Source organism: Camelus bactrianus, chromosome 34, assembly GCF_048773025.1.
Source record: "Camelus bactrianus isolate YW-2024 breed Bactrian camel chromosome 34, ASM4877302v1, whole genome shotgun sequence".
Taxonomy (NCBI): domain Eukaryota; kingdom Metazoa; phylum Chordata; class Mammalia; order Artiodactyla; family Camelidae; genus Camelus; species Camelus bactrianus.
In genome coordinates, this window is record NC_133572.1 from 10244811 (window position 1) to 10262002 (window position 17192).

General features: G+C 36.3%; 1 protein-coding gene and 1 long non-coding RNA gene across 4 annotated transcripts in view; one reads left to right on the top strand and one right to left on the bottom strand.

The window, feature by feature from the left end:
- The window catches only part of SLC15A5 (solute carrier family 15 member 5), a 71379-nt gene that overhangs the window by 14515 nt on the left and 39672 nt on the right, over positions 1-17192 (bottom strand). Inside the window, exon 7 of the mRNA XM_010946481.3 lies at positions 12890-13021. Coding sequence (XP_010944783.2) covers positions 12890-13021 — 132 coding nt within the window. The remainder of the gene's footprint in view (positions 1-12889; positions 13022-17192) is intronic.
- The window catches only part of LOC123614455 (uncharacterized), a 71421-nt gene that overhangs the window by 8932 nt on the left and 45297 nt on the right, over positions 1-17192 (top strand). For 2 of the 3 annotated variants that reach the window (XR_012503968.1, XR_012503967.1), the window contains exons 2-3: positions 11635-11770; positions 13403-13527. This is a non-coding gene — a long non-coding RNA (uncharacterized LOC123614455). Of the gene's footprint in view, positions 1-11634; positions 11771-13402; positions 13528-13819; positions 14158-17192 lie in introns of those variants that run through there. The other variant, XR_012503969.1, reaches the window with a different exon arrangement.

Consider the following 17192-nt stretch of genomic DNA (forward strand, 5'->3'; position numbering starts at 1 on the left):
CGTGACACACTCAGGGACACTGTGTCTAGGAAGTGTCATTACAGATGAATGTGGGCTCTAAGGAACCGCTGAGAGTCAAGTATGTTTGAGCCTGCAAATTATAGTCACACTGTCTGATGCAGGTTGTTGAGGAACCAGAAAATGGTGCAGAGAAAGCTCTTACTTCAGCTCAGCAGTCTGCTTGTGGCCTAACTCGGGTTTTAATGGGACACGGTAACAGAAGCCTTTGGCAAAAATATGGAAAATATCCAGAGGTAAGGAAAGCCATACACATTCTCAGTAAGTACGACCTCTCAGTAAACCTCTTCCTTGAGGATGAGTAAATAGAAAAAAATCCATATGAAGGGGAAAAAGTGATGATAATACACATTATTACTGTTGCTTACAGAAATACCCCAACACAAAATGACAAAGATTAAAATAATAGTAGTAATAATAATAGAAACTCATAAGGCAAAGACAAAAAAAAAAAAAACAAAATAGCAGAAAAACTAAGTACAGGAAAAGTGGAATTCAAAGGGAAAACCATGTCAACAGGACATTGAGGATCTTTTAATATTGATAAAAAGCACAATTCAAATTGAAGATAGATCGAAGAACATCCCTTAGGTAATAAAATAACAAAATCTGTTGTAAACACAGATAAAAAACAGGTAGACAAACAATTCTTGTGAATGCTTATATCACACTTTGATAATTTTTTTGATAGAATAAGCAAAAAGGAAAATAATGTAGAGAATTAGAATAATGTGATTGGTACATTGCTGTACACCTGTAACTAACACAAGATTGTAAATCAGCTACCCTTCAATAAAAAAGAATAGTGTGATTGGTGAGAATGTAATTAAACTACAACATTGTTTAGTACAAAGAAAAGTTATAGAATTTATGGAAGTTTAGGTTAACATCGACGACAAACTAAATGTCCTAGAAATATAACTAGTTGGTCAAAGAGGAAATGAAACCCACAATCACAGTGTATTTAGAAAATAAAGAAAACGAGAAAATTTCCTTTACAAATTTAGGCATACAGATACAAATTCTATCAAGAGAAACATTTAATGACGCATGCTTTCATTTTGAGAGTAAAAACGAGAATAAATGGCAGCTGTGGCTCTCCTCTGTGGGCAAGGAACCATCACACAACCAAACACCTCTTTCTTAGCAAAACAGAAAGTGCGCATGTGTGTGACAAACACAAGAGGTATTTTCTATAGTTTTCTGTGGCTTGGATGATCTATGTAGAAACAAATTAAGGTTGGCTAAATGTCTTGGAGTAGGGTTAAAAATGATAGGGCAAAAATAATTTGAATAATGCTATTTCTTGCACTTTTTTAAGAAAAAAATGAGAATAAATGAATTAACTATTCAAAACAAAAAGCTAGAAAATAAATTTAAAAAATCTAAGGAAAGTAGGAGGAAGGAAATAAAGAGAGCAGAAAAATCAGTACCTTCAAGCATATTAGAGTTGATAGTTCTAAGAGCTGATTCATTGCAGGAAAATGCAAGAACAACAACAAAAACCGTGACAAATCCAATCAGAATACACAGCAAAAGAACCGAAGAGATAACAATGTTTAGTTATGAGTACACTATGTTAGGGCCAAAAAACTTACAGAATTGGGATGATTATCTGGGAAAAGATTAATTGCCAAAATAAAACCAAGAAGAAATGAAAAATCTTAACGGCAAGAAATAGCAGGGAAATATTACAAGGAATGTTCCTCAAAAGAGACATTAGGTCCTAAATGTACCTTTTAATTTCCTAGGAAGAAATGAATCTTTCCTCTGGATCTTCCAGAGCAAGAGATCATCAAGTATTGATGCTACTAAGGATTGTTTATCCCGTGTCTGTTAAGATGATTCAATATTGAAAAATATATTAATTAAGTATACTATAAAAAGGAACCATAAGAAAAATCAAAAGGTGATTTCAAGAGCTGCTTAAGGAGCACTCAATAAAATTTAACCTGATTTATTTAAATCTTAGAGAATAAGAAATAGAAATTTTCTTGATAAAGAATATCCTTTAAGATTATCTTTATAAATCTACAAATATGCTAAATAGAAAAATTCCTATTAAGATCATGAGCAGGATGAAATGTGACTGTCTGCTGGTACTAACGTTGCCCTGGAAGTTCTGGGTCCTGATAAAGATGCAAAGCATAACAGTTATTGTTGGAAATAAGGATAAAAATTACATTTATCTTAAGATGAGAGAATTTTGCTGTAAACTTAAAAGGGTCGACTAAAATATTCTCAACAAATTTAGTAGGAAAGTTTAAGAAATTATATGCATGATAAAGACACAAACATTAATGACCTCCCTATGGAATAGTGATTATCTCAGTGAGCTGTAATAAGGGAAAATGATTCCATTCATAATGGCAAAAAGGAAAAGAGCATAAAATGCCTACTATAACTTTAACAAGAAATGTTCAGGGTATATATGAAGAAAAGAAAATCTTACTGAATTGAATTTTTAAATTAAATAAGTACGTTAATTAAATAAATTAAAAAGGTATATACTTAGAACACTAAATGTTGTGAAAGCTCTTTTTCCCCTAAAATTAGCTAGACAACTTTTACTTACTTTGTTAAAATAAAAATAGGATTTGGGTAAAACTAATAAAGTTATCCTAAAATTCATCTAGAAGTATAAACCATAGGAAGTATGATTTTTATATTCATTATATTTTTATAAATGAAGAATGACCATGAGAAGTATGATTAGTAATACCTGATATAGATCATAAAACTGTAAAAAGATGGTGATACTAAGCTGAATTCAAGAGGCAACTGAAAGGCACAGACAGAATGATAGTCTTGAAACGGTCCTAAGATCACTAAGAGCTAAGAATATATGAAAGTGTATTTCACTAGCTGATCAGTTTCATTTCATTTATCGTATGGTTGTGAAATAGTTTTGGTTTAACTTTTTGTAACATATATCATATTATGTTGTGAAACTTGGCTATTTGTATCGAATAAGTGTTATCTTAACACAAAAATAGACTCCACATGAATGAGAAAATTCTATTCAAAGTATTAATCTACTAAAATTCCATAACCATAGATAAATGCAATGACTTTAATCACAATGAAAAATGTTGATGGATTTGACTATATACATCAGCAAAACACATGTAAAACTAACTCATCTATAAAATTAAATGTTTAGTTAAAACCAGGAAAATATTAGCAATAAATTACAATGATAATATTTCTAAAGTTAAAAGAACATATAAAGCAATAAGAAAAAACACAAATAGACCAAAAGAAAAACGGGCAAAGAATGTATGTCATTTCATGAATGAAAAAAGTAATAACGTTCATAACATTAAAAATTTCAATTTCCTGTTCTTAAAAATACAAGTTAAAGTAACAATGGAATATAATTTTTGCTAATCAGATTGACAAAGATCAAAATATTATAATATGAAATTAGTACATTGAAACAAGTATTGTCCTTCCACAATGGGGGCATAATTGATGTAGCCTCTTAGAAAACAATTTGGCTTTACTTTTCAATAGTCTTTAAAATATTTATCTTCATCGAAAGAGCAATCACATTTCCAGTTTCTTATTCTAAGGAGGCAATAAGTTGAAGTAGTTAGAGATTATATTAAAAAAATGCTCACCTTAGTAATATTTATAGCACTAGAAAATTAGAAACAGCCAAAACATTCCTTGAGAAGGGAAAGACAGATTAAATGAAGATATATATCTATCCATTCAATGAAATACACCAAGTAATTGTTAAAAATGAGATTTTTTTTTTCTTTTGGAGAAAATTTCAAATGACACAGAAATATGTTCAAAATATTCATAAAGGAAGAAAAAAAGGTGGGTACTTGATGCAAATTTGTTTATTGAGCATTCAGCAGGGTTTATTCAGACCCTAACTTTGTTTAAAATATATACCTATTTAAACTTAATACCTACACACCCAAATTTAAAAATTTTTGGAATAAAATTTACCCAAATAATAAGTGCCATCATCTTTTCAGAATCTTTTCCCCTTTCCCTTATGGTTTGGAATTACTTCATCCTATATTATCTTTACAGCAGAAAAATAATATTTTAAAACCACTTCATCAAACATACTTTTGGAGAAATTCGGCTGCTAAAAACCATTTCTGATTTATTATAAAAGAACAGAGAGGGGTGGTTTTCCATCACAACCAACTCTTCTTCAGCAGTCAAAGTACTGGGTAGCAGCCTTGATATGGTAACTTGGAAGTTATGTGTTGTTTATGAAACGGTCCTAAGATTTTATTTTGGAAATTATAATACCCCAAGTAACAACAGCTGGTCAATTCTGAACCCTTCAGTGATATTTTAGTGTATTCTCCATTGAAATCCTAGATTTACCCAATACCTCAAGTCTACATGGCCTTATTTTAAGTGCTACAGCATATTGCTTTGGATTCAAGGTAGATTTCGGCTCTCTCTCTTTGGAGGAAGATGCAGTAGTTCCCTTTTTTCCTAACTACTGTTTTATTTTGAATGCAGTGGAACTTTGAAAATCTTAAAACGTGCCTTTTGGAATTTTTCAAATGATCGTTGGGCACAGGGAGCAATTATTTCCCTCAAACTTTGTTAGATTTTTTTAAAAAGTGAGTTTATAATGCTGGTCATGTAGCAGACATCCAAAATGGTTGAGACAAAACTGAGATGGGTTTTATATCTGACTTTATTTTAAGCAACAGCTACCCCCTTCACTACGTGCTTTTTGCTTGGGAGCAAAGAAGTATGCAATTAAAAAGATGTAACAGCCATTCTCCAGGGTGGATGTACCTCTGTGTCCTGGGAAATAAACCCTGTTCAGTGAAAAGAGCTTTGGAATCAGGAATTCACCATGGCTATATGATTTGGGCAACTTCTATAGCTTTCTGAGCTCATTTTCTTCTTATACATGATGAGGCTACAAAGATCTACCCCTGAAGAATTGTGAAGATTTAATGAAATAATATCTTTGTGAAATGCATATAGCAAGGTCTGCATGTAACTGACACTTAATAAATGTTAATTTCTTTCCTTCCTCCTTTCAGTAACCTGATTTAAATGCTTCATTTGAGATTCATAGCTCTCCTACCTGAGTTAATTTTTAAAACACATTAATTTTCATGATACCTGAAGGAAATAATACCTAACAACTATATTCTAACTTTGGCTTTTCTACCACTTGTTCATATTTATCTAATAACTACTCAAATTATTACACCTTCAATTTGCAGACAAAGAAACAGAGGCACAGAGAGGCTAAACTGTTTGCCTAAAGTCATGTAAAGGAGGCAGAATAAATATTTGTTGAATGAATGGGGGAACTGAGATTGGGCCCCGCATCTGCACATGCTCAATACTTTGTTCTCATAACAATGTCTGCATCGAGACTTACATTTGCATTGCTACTTCTTGGGAATTGCGGATAAAAATGAAGTCAGCTTGCCTTTTCCAAGAAGGGACATCGTGTCTTTCAAAATTGTAGAGAAATTGCTATGCATTGTTCACTTGAACTGCAGGAGCCCTGGCCTGGGTGGTATTTGGGATAACAAGCTTTTTTATAAGGGGTTGGGGGGGTTTCATTCTCTTGAAGAGCATTGGGAGGTAAAAACCCATCAAGATAGTGTGTTCTCATGATGATTTCAAAGAATTATCATGGAAATGAGTTTTAGAAGAGAGGTAATGCTTTGTGATAATAGCCCGATAATGCCATTAGCTATGAACTGTAATTGTAATAGCATTAGTCAAATGAATATATCTGATATTAATTTGAGTGTCAAATATTTCTGTAAGATTCTTCTTGTTAATTAAACATCAGCCCTGGTATTATTAATTCAGTGTCTAGCCAGTCCTTGCACATAGTAGGAACCTAATGTTTTTTTGTGGACTGAATTAATAAATCAATCTCTAAGTGGAGCTATTTAAAATAGTAAAATATTGAGTTTAAATAACATCATAGATATAGAAGGAACTGATTTTTGCCCAATATCTGCTTGCTTGTACAGTCTGTTCTCTCATTTGCCACTCCATGTTAGCTAATGGTGTAGACTTTTTAATTTCAGAATTGAAGAAGAAAGCATTTCTCATTTTTTATATATTCATAGGGAAATAGCCTATAAGATTTACCCCAAATTACTTAAATTCAGAAATAGAGTTTGTGCCTTTCTTCTTATGCCTTGTGATCTTTAGACCATTTTAAAATCTACCAGACAGCTTCATGCCTGCACTGAGCCCCAAGTATCCCTGGGCAAAGCCATTCTTTAGATGGCTTAGTGTCATGCCTCATGATCACTCATGTCAGCTGGGCCTTCAACACTGCCACCCATCAGAACCCTTCTAAATCATCTTTGCTTGCTCTCGCAATGTGAAGTTCGTATCCTCCTGGTCTTCCTACTCTTCACTCCCATCCTGATCCTCTTTTGCTCTCATGAATGGTTCGTGTACTTTCTTGGACCCTTGAAAGGCCGTCTCCAGGATGTTCCCAACAGGAGAACCACATATCTGCTCGCACCTACATCCACCCTCCCCTTTCTCTCTTCTGTTTCAGGACAGGAAATAAGTTTCCACCCTCCGATAAAAAGCCAGTCTCCCTTCTTTCTCTTGCATTTAAAACATTTTTTATTTGTTTATTTTTTTATAAAAGTTCTAGAGATTGAACTCAGGACCTCAAACATGCTAACATACCCCACCCCCCTTTTTTTATCTCTTGCATTTTTATCTTCTTCATTTATATCAGATATTGTTATCAGTTAAATATGCTCAGGTATCTCTGAAAATTAAAAAAAAAAAAAATATCTTGAACCCACAGCTCAGTTTCCCAGATAAAATACAAGACTCACAGCTGCATTTGAATTTCAGAACAACCATGACATTTTTTAGAATAAGCATGCCCTAAATATTGCACACATCATTTTATAAAGTATAATTTATGTAAAGTATGTCCATAATATTGCATGGGGTATACTTATTCTAAAAAATAATTATTGTTTACAGGAAATTCAAATGTAACTGGGTGTCTTGTATGTTTCTTTGCTACATTTGGCGAATCTGCCCGCATCTTCATCCAGCCACCACTTTGTCTCTTAAGTCTTCCTCAGTGTCACGTTCTTCCAAAGAGTTGTTTAGATGTGATGCCTTCATTTCCTCACTTTCTAGGTATTTTTGACCTGACTCCAATCTGGCTTATTCCCTTCTCACTGCTGAAAAAATGACTCTTGCTAAAGTTATCAGTGAGCATAACGCTGCTAAACCAAGGACTACTTTCCTGTCTTCACTCTACTCGATCTCACATAGCATTTACCACAATTAACCATTTCCTCTTTGAAATCATCCTCTCTCTTATCGTCAGTGAACACACACGTGCATACGTGCACACGCCCACACACGTGCACACACACATGTACACATAGGTGTGTGTGTATTTCCCCCACCTCTCTCGCTGTCCTTTCTTTCCCCATCAGGCCGTTTCCCCTCCGTCTAACCTCTGCCTTTGAGGCTTTTCAGGTTTAGGTCCTGGGCTCTTTTTCTCCTCATTCTTAATGTTCACACTAGATAACTTTATTCACTTCCATGGGTTCAAATACACAAATATTTTCTTCTTTCTAGTTTACTGCAACTACAAATTCCTATTTCGAGAACAACTCTGTGATTCACACTGACACGGCTGTCAGTGGTCCCAATAATCATAGATATTTCAATGAGAATTTTTAAAAGATGACATTTTTAATTTAAAATGATCTTGGTGGGAATTAAACAGCTAAAGTCTTTGCTCTTTTCCTGAATTCTGAAGAGGAAGGACTAACAGGGACAAGAAGACGTACACCTTGACCTCTTGATTCAGCCTAATTATCCTTTTTCTCTGAGACATTTGGCTTAGGATCTCTCAATCACCTGCACATCCGTAACTAAGATGTCACTTTTCACTGAATTCTATTTTGGTATTTTTGTCAAAAGGTAAGCTCGAACTCATGCATGTGAGAAAATTGATCTGGTTGCTAATGGGATATAGTTGAAATAAGCAGTTTGACTGACTTCACTCCCTTATATTAGCATTGCTACTTTTAGATAAACTATTCCTGAAATGATGAGTGTGGGAGGATGGGTTTAGTCTCGTATCTTCTCCTTTAAAGCACTCAGAGTTAGCGATCCCAGAAGGATCAGTTTTCTCACTTGTACTGAAAATGTCACTCTAACAGTTATCTGTCTGCACAGTCAAGTTTCGAGAAATCTTTTGAATTTACCGCATTCACACCATTCTCCATCCCGGTGCTAAAAATGACTAATGTAGCTTGGAGACGGGGAGACTGTGATAGCGGATCATCTCCTTCAGTCGTGTGCGAACACTCACACACGCACTCACACACACACACACACATGCTCAGCTGACACAAATCCTTAAAGGTTTAAAATATCCTACATGCTAAATGGATTGTGAGGCTGATGGGACACTTTTCACATAGCGTTCGTTTCAGTGTGGTTGGTTCTATCCAAAAAAATTGGTCTGGTTGTTTGATTAAATAGACTGATCTTATTTTTAAACAAATGGGCTGCTATGGCTTTATTTTCTATTTAAAGTAATCTCTGACATTGAAATGGTTCGAACATATTATTTAATTTTATCCTCTCATTGTCTCTGAGAAATGTGAAGTGCAGTGCATTCCTCTCACCCCTTTTTATTTGAATAAGAGGAAACAGTCTTAGAGAGAGAGTGACCTACCTGAAACCATCCAGAGTCATGCAGTAGTCAAAGGCTCACTGTCTTTTAGGGGCCCTAATGAGTCCCCATAAGCTAGCTTACGGTCACTGGAACCAAATTGTCTAAATGGGCTTCATTTCCTTTCTTGGTAAGTGCTATTCTGATGGCTAAAGGGACTGCCACAGGCTCAGATGAATCCTACTCCCAGAAAAACATGTGGCAAAGTCTCCTGTGACGTCATTCTGGGATGACAGAGGAGTGTGTGGGCAGAATGAGGATAATTAGGTGAAGTGGGGGCTGATTTTACCCAAAAGAGGAGGCTCCCTTGATTGTCATTAACTTGCAGTGAGGTCTCTAGGAATTTCCCACAAGGCTTTATTTTCGGTCCTGTCCAATTCAACAATTTTATCCAGTAGCTGGAAGAAGTCTAGGAACTTGCTTACTAAATTTGCCGATGACACAAAGCTGGTAAAGAAGTAAAGATTAGTAATTCACTGGATGACAGAATCAAGTTTTTAAAATGTCTGTTACTTAGGATGATGGGTTGACATTTATCAAGGATAGAGATAAGGTCCTTGATGTAATTAGAAACAGAAATGGTGATACGATGATTGGAACTGAACTGAGAGCAACCGTTAAAAATTAAAAAACCCCCAGGTTTTAATTGACCATAAACATGATGCAACTACTGAAAAAGTCACTACAATCTCTGTTAGTATTTGAAAGAGAGAGAACGAGAGAGAGAGAGAGAGAGAGAGAGAGGGAGAGAGAGAGAAGGTTGCTAAACCTAACTTATCTATCCTGGTTGTATCCGTTTTGAGTATTGTGTTTGGTTCTGGAAACCATGATTTAAGAAAGATACTGACTAATTGTTACTTGTTTTAGTGGATGGAGGGGCTTTTATAGTGAAGAATCAGGGACTCATGCAATATGAAATATTTGGAGTGGCTTGTCTGTAAAATAGCGGGGAATCATAGCTATCTTTATTGAGCACTTATTGTGCATGTTAATATCTTAATCCTAACAGGGTGAATTATTTACTGCTGTTATTGGCATGCAAATGAAGACACACAACTAAACTACCTGGATTTGAATCCATATAGTTTGACTACAGGATATACGCTCTTAACTCCTAAAGTCGTACCACATTATTTCTCCAAATATTTCTCAAATGTTTGAAGAGTTGCTAAGTGGATAGAAAATTAGACTTACTCTGTGGAGTATAGTTATAAACAGGTAGGCAGACTCAGGATAATTCTCAAATAGAGAATTTTTCTGGGCACTAGAATATGCTGGTATATATTCCAGCTTTTGGTATAATGTTAGACTAGGTAACATCCAATTGTAAGAGTTTAACTTATCAGGATGTGATTTGATGCAACACAGTATTATTATAAATGGGAAAAAAAAACACTTAAAAGAAGTAAATCAAATTAATCAACAGTGATTTCAAAGGTATTCTTTTGATACAAGTTTAGAGACTGCCCCACCCCCTCACATCCATGTTGCTAAAGTGTTCTTGGTAAACTTCCTTTCATTGGCACCAAACTCTGCCAAAATTATATAAAAAATTTTAATCCATCATTTACTGTGTCTAGAATATTATCAGTAATATCCTATATGCAGGTCTCCATCTTAGGAGATTGGATTGCAGAAGTAACAAATATTATTAAAAATCCCTCATACTGGGTGATTCTTCACAGCTGTCTGATATCTTAAAATCAACATTGGCATTGGTTTCAGAATGCTGAGAGGGTCAGATCTCTGTCAGGGGCCAGTGGTGTTGACTGGAGCACTTTTATTTTCTTATTTCTGTCTTAATTATTACATTTCAAAAATAAGGACAGTAATATCAACTTTATATGATGTAATAAATGCAGTAATGTATATAACAGGTCCTACCGCACTATGCAGATTCCCAAAATAATTTTAGGTTTTCAGTGAAATGTATTTGCAAGGATAGCTGTGTGTAATAAAGAATTTGCTTGGCCTTTAGTCTTGATTCCTGGGTGGTAAACTCTAAAACTGTTGATTTTCCTTAGTGATTGAAGTGTCTTTGTTATTCCTGGTTGGTCCCTAATGTTTTATGTTAATGAGATGACTCAGAGTGGGGGCTGGCCAGCCAGGACCAACCATATGGATTGGAGGATAAGGGCTTTGAGCTTCAGGATATCAGCCCAACCTCTGGGGAGAGAAGGGAGGCTGGAGCTTGAGTTCAACCACATGGCCAATAGTTCGGTCAATCCTGTCCCACGTAATAAAGCCTCATGAAAACTGCACACTGAAGCTCAAATACGTTTCCCTGGGTGACAGTTCTCTGTGTATTGTCACATGTTGATTTGCCAGTTGGGCACTGCATCCCTGAGGATGAAAGCAGCTTCGTTTTTGGAACCCTCTCAGACCTTGTTCTATGCTCCTCCCCTTTTGGTTCTTTCTGATTTGTATCCTTTTGCAATAATGATGCTGTAATCATAAGTACTTTGCTTTCCTGAGTTCTGTGAGTCATTCTAGCAAGTTTATAAGCCTGAGGGAGTGTTGTGGGGGTCTCCACATTTATAGCTAGCTTATCAGGAGTGATGGCAGCGCTGGGGACCTCTGAAGTTGAGTCTGATGATGAAAATGAGGACTGCCTTGTGGAGAATTTAACTTGTGAAGTTTGGTCTGACTCTCGATCAGTTGCTAATGAAAAATTTAGACTTATATAAACAAGAAAATGAAAGTCATGTTTGACTTTGCAGTTCTTCTAGAATATGTCAAATGTAATTTGATTATAGACTGTTTTAAAGCAAAGTTTCAGAAACATCTTCATTGAGTCATGTTGAGGAAAATAAACATATGTTCAACAACTAAGATGTTCAAGTAAAGATAAAGGTAAGACTTTTCCAGTTCATCTTATAAAATCCTAAAACCAGTGCTTTGTTGTTTGTTTACAGATGAAGACTCTAATCACCAGAGATGTCAATAACTTGCTACAGTTCACATGCTTAGTTATGACCATTTGGAATTGAGCCTTTTGAGAACTGGAACCATATCTCACATAATTCCATGCAGCACAAGGCCTGGCATGTAGTAGGTATTCAATACATGCTTCTGATGAACGTTCTCAATTAAAATAAGAAAAGCAGTGGGTTTGACCCAAACAAGCAAGGATTGTAGATTTGTTCCCTAGAACATTACCACTCCCCTACACCCCTGGGTATTTCGTGAGATCTGGAAGTTTATTTTACTTGCCACAGTATCTCCAGTGCCCACTGTGGTGCCTGGAGCAGAGTGGGTCCTCCAATAACATTTTTTGAATGGAGACCTAGTGTTAAAAGGAGTTTCTCATTCATAGAATTTTTTCCCATACTTTGGAAGTAGGTAAATTAAATTTATTGGTAGGGAACACAAATGAACATTCCTTTACATTATTTTAAAGGCACAACTCTAAGTATTTTTGAAAGCAGAGAATCAGCTTGCCATATTTCCCATAAAACAAGCAAAAGTAAATTTAATCAGTTTTAAGCTGTATTAACATCTTAGAACAAATAAAGGAAGAAGTCTTTGGATTTAAAATACGGCCAACGACATTTATTTCACAGTGACAGCTAATCTTTAATGTCACCCTGTTTAATTTTTCTACCAGCACATGTAAGGGTGGTACTTTTTATGTTGCAGGTGAATTTTTGAGATTGGTTGTTTCTCCTGGACAAAGTATCTACAGGGAAAATTTTCCAAGATCAGTTGTTATTCAACTCACAATTTCTCTTTGGTCGCGTAGACAATATCTGAGGGCAAAAAGCCTCATCCAGATGCCCCACCCGCCTATATTTACACGGAACTTAACCTTTGCTCAGGTTTCTCTATGCCTGCTCTGAAACATTATTGCAGATAGCCTCATTGAAAGACCTAATCAGAATATAATGACCAGTTTATTTTAAAATACACTAAAGAAAGACAGCAGACAGGGTCTCATGAGAAGTGACATTCTGTAATTACCTCCTTCTATCAAAAGAAAAACAATTCCCAGAAATTAATGAATACAGCAAGAGTCTACTTCCTATCTTAATTCTATCTTAATTGCAAAAGTGGATCAATTAAAAAAAAATAGAGACTACAGTGGCAAAGCCCCTCTCTTAAGGTTTTGTATCTCAACTCTCTAGTCATCAAATCAATATACATAGAAGCACAACAGGAAACCATTTTTACCTTCTGAGATGAGGTATACCAGCTCCACCAGCAGTGCCCCCAGGAAACAACCAAATCCATTGAGCAGTGTCAAAAAATTCATGAAGGTTCCTCTGATGGTTCTTGGAACAAATCTGCATGGTATTGCAGAGACTGAGAAGAAAAGAGAAGGTCAGAATTTAGAACATTCTCTCTCAAATCCTTTCATGGATACTGTTCAGATTAGTGTTGCCCATACCACAAAGAAAAGCAAAATTTGTGTTGGACTTTGTTAAAGTTACTACTGTAAGATACGTTATGATGTTACAATTTACACATGTCTACAAGGAATAATAAATGGCAAAATATACTCTTGTGTAGCTATCAGAAAAATCTGATTACTTGGTGGGTGAGTGTCCCAATATATTCACCCGAATTTCACCCCAATTTGAGTATTTCTTATGAATTTTGGATATTGCTGAGGCTTGTACTGGATAGTCTCATGGTAATCTATCAGTAAGGTCTATAACACTGTGATTCTGTATACATCATTAGGTTCCTTATGGAAAACTTGAATTTATCATAGAAAATCAGCATGGAACTTAACAGCGTGGGCACTGGAGTTAGGGAAGATTATGCTAAAACACCGGGTCGACTCTTTATTACCTCTGTGATTTTAGGTAAGTTACTTAAACACTCTAAGCCTCAATGTTCTTCTCTAGAAAAGGAGGGTAAGATCATTACTCACTTGTGAGATCCTGTAACTGTTACTTGCTATAATATATGAAAAGTGTTTTTTGTAATGCTGACGTGTAGGAACTGAAGAAGGTTAGCTGTTTTTAACAATATTAATTTTACCAATCACATAGCCCCTACCTGTGTGGGGCACAGTGCAAAGCCCTTTATATGCATTTAAACTATCCCATTTAAGGAGAAGCAATAGCTGGGTCTTCAAAGTGGTTATCTTTTAACGCCAGGTCATCATTGAGATAATAGTAATGATGGTGGCAGGAGGTTGAAAGAAAATCACGGAGGCAATTTTTTTTTCAATTTCAATTAAATTTTTTTTGATATCAGAAATAAACGTGTGATTTGGCACAGCCACTATGGAAAACAGTATGGAGATTCCTTAAAAAAATAAAAATAGAGTTAACATATGATCCAACCATCCCACTTTTGGGCATATATCAGGAGAAAATGTAAATTGAAAAGATAAATACAACCCAAGCGTTCACAGCAGCACCATTTACAACAGCCAAGACATGGAAGCAGCCTACGTGTTCAACAGATGACTGGATAAAGAGAACATGGTATGTATACACACACACACACACACATACACGGAGGAATACTACTCAGCCATAAAAAAGATTGAAATAGTGCCATTTTGCAGCAACATGTATGGACCTAGAGATGATCACACTAAGTGAGGTAAGTCAGAGAAAGACAAATATCATATGATATTACTTATATGTGGAATCTAAAAAAATGATACGAATAAACTTATTTGCAAAACAGAAACAGACTCACAGACATAGAAAACAAACTTAACAGTTACCAGAGGGGAAAGGGGGGAGGGATAAATTAGGAGTCTGAGATTAGCAGACACACAACTTTATATAAAATAGATAAGCAACAAGGTCCTACTATATAGCACAGGGAACTATATTCAGTAGCTTGTAATCTATAATGAAAAAGAATATATATATGTATAACCAAATTACTTTGCTGCATACCAGAAACTAACACAACATTGTAAATCAACTATACTTCAATAAAAAAGATTATAAAATAATTTTAAAAGTCCAAACAATTAAAAATGAAATAAGAATATATAATTTTACACATATCGTATCAACATAACTATGTTAAAATATGCATGGCAACCTTAGGGATACATGCTTAAATATTGATGATATATCTGCGATTTGCTTCAAAATTATACAGCAAGGAGGAAGAGAGTATGTGAATGAGGGTAGAGATGAGACAAGTCTGCCCATGTGTTGAAAATTATTGATGCTGGAACGTGGATACGTGGGAGTTTATTATACTAATCTCTCTCCTTTGTGTATGAGTGGCAAAAAATTATAAGGAAACACATTAAATAACATGAACAGTTTTAGCTTTGAGTGGTTGAAATATGGATTTTTAATTTTTCTTCTTTCTCTCCTGTACTTTGCAAATTTTTCTACATTGAGAGATTACAAATAAACGTTAAAGGTCTTTTAAAAAAGAAAAATGGTGACAGAAAACCGATAAACTGTAAACACTAAATTTTAGCTTCCTTCTCTCTAAGAAGAAAGAGATTCTATCACTCCTCCTTTCCCTTTCAGGAAAACTTCAGCCCTGGTTTCCCTGTCCTTAACCCTGGTAAAACTCGGCATTCGTCCAGCACTTTTAAACGAATGTCCTTAATACCTAATGTCAATGTATTAATGTCCCTTCCTGCATTCATTTAAAGTTTCTCTTTTGCTTTCTGTGTGTTCTCCACATACTTTTATTTATCATTCAATAAATACTGAAAAGGGTTTCTGTGCTCCAGATGTGCTGAGTGCCCAGGCTGAAGGTGGCAAAATGCATCAGTACATCTTTCCTGGATTTTAAACTCTGGCAGGGTGGAGCGCAGAGACACACACGATATTAAGGGCACTGCTAACCAGGTATTTAATACCACAGATGCTTATTGGAGATGAAGATAGTGTTGGTGATAAATAAGATACCATGAAGAAGGGCTTCCAATATTGACAGCAAGGGGCCGGCCGTGGGTACCACAGCTCTCTCGTGCGCTGCAAATCACCAGCCAGAGCCCGAGCCCAGGCTTGCAAGTTTTTTGTTTTTTTAGGAAGATCCAAAGGAGAGTAGGGGGGAAATGCTCAAGAGCCTTTGGGAAGAAGTGACTCACGGTTATAAAAAAGGATCTGGCTTGTGAGCTTTCCTCTTTATGAGGAGACAAACAACAGGCAGAAAGACGAAGCCGGCTGATTTCTTTCGCGGAGAAAAAGCAGAACGTACAAGCCCATTATTACTTTGCTAGTTAATTATTAATCCTATGCTTTTCTCTTGCTAGAACTTCTGGTGCGGTGCATAATTCATGAACGCACTTTGCCAGCTCTCTGCCTGCTGGTTAATCTCTCTTTGGTGTCATTTTCGTCGTTTTGAAAGCCTCCAGTTCCCTTTTAGAGGACTTGGCGTTTCAAGTCCTCGGATCTCCAATTTCAGGCATCTACTTGCATGTTCTGATCCTTTTCGACTTCGGTGATCATCAACTTGAGTTTTGAGGCTCCATAATTCTTCTTTCAGCACGTTATAGTCTAGGTATGATCAACACGTCTACCGCTATTCTCAAATTCTCATTTTACTATGAAGACACAGTAAAAAATATCCAGGAGGGTGCGTGAAGGCTGGCCCTCTTGCCAAGGAGAGCTGAAATGTGCCCCCAGGTGGAGGCTGCTTAACATTTGCAAAGACGCCGCATCGCAGCGTAGCCGGAATCTACCAACTATCAGGCCACAGCCTCCTTCCTGAGGCACTGCTACTGGGGACTCATTGCCGGGGATTTCTTTTACCCTAGTCGTTCTTAAACAAGTTAAAATGTGTTCATTGCATTCGGTGAGGAGTGATTTTGAACACATGGAGAAGAACCACCGTCCTAGAAAATGGGACTTCATCCTGTTAACCATTTTCAGATCGTGATTCCTTCCTCATTCCTGAAAACCTTCAGCTTTGAGTCTCATGTCATTCGATTATCACCTCATATTTCTCTGCTGCACTGTCAGCTGCCAACCTCTAGGACACTTTTCTCTATTATTCCAAGTTATCAGCTCCTCTCTGACGAGCACGCTCTCCAGTTCTACTTCTGCCTTAATTCTCGGCAGGCTTAACATGTACATACAGATCATCCTTCCAGCCTTCCATCCCACCATGTCTCGGTGTCTGAGTTCCTTGACCTCCTTTCCAGTGTCCTTGGCTTCCACTCTACCTTAACCACTGATATGCGTGGTCACACCCTAAAGCTGGTACCCTAGACCAGGGATTGGTGAACTACACTCAGGTAAGGTCCAGCCTGCTACCTGTTTGTCAATAAAGTTTTATTGGAGCACAGCCACACCCGTTCATTCTATCTTGTCTGTGACCGCTTATACACCACGATGAGACTTTGGTTGTAGGTGTAGCAGAGACTGTCTGCTACTTACTTTTCAGAAAATGTTGGCCAACCGATGCCCTAGAGCAATAATTATCACCACTTCGTAATTTCATCTTTGTGAACCACCCCCCGCCCCCAGAACTACCACCTTCCATCTTCCCAGCTTACTCTCTGCTACTCAACCACAGAAATGCTTGCACC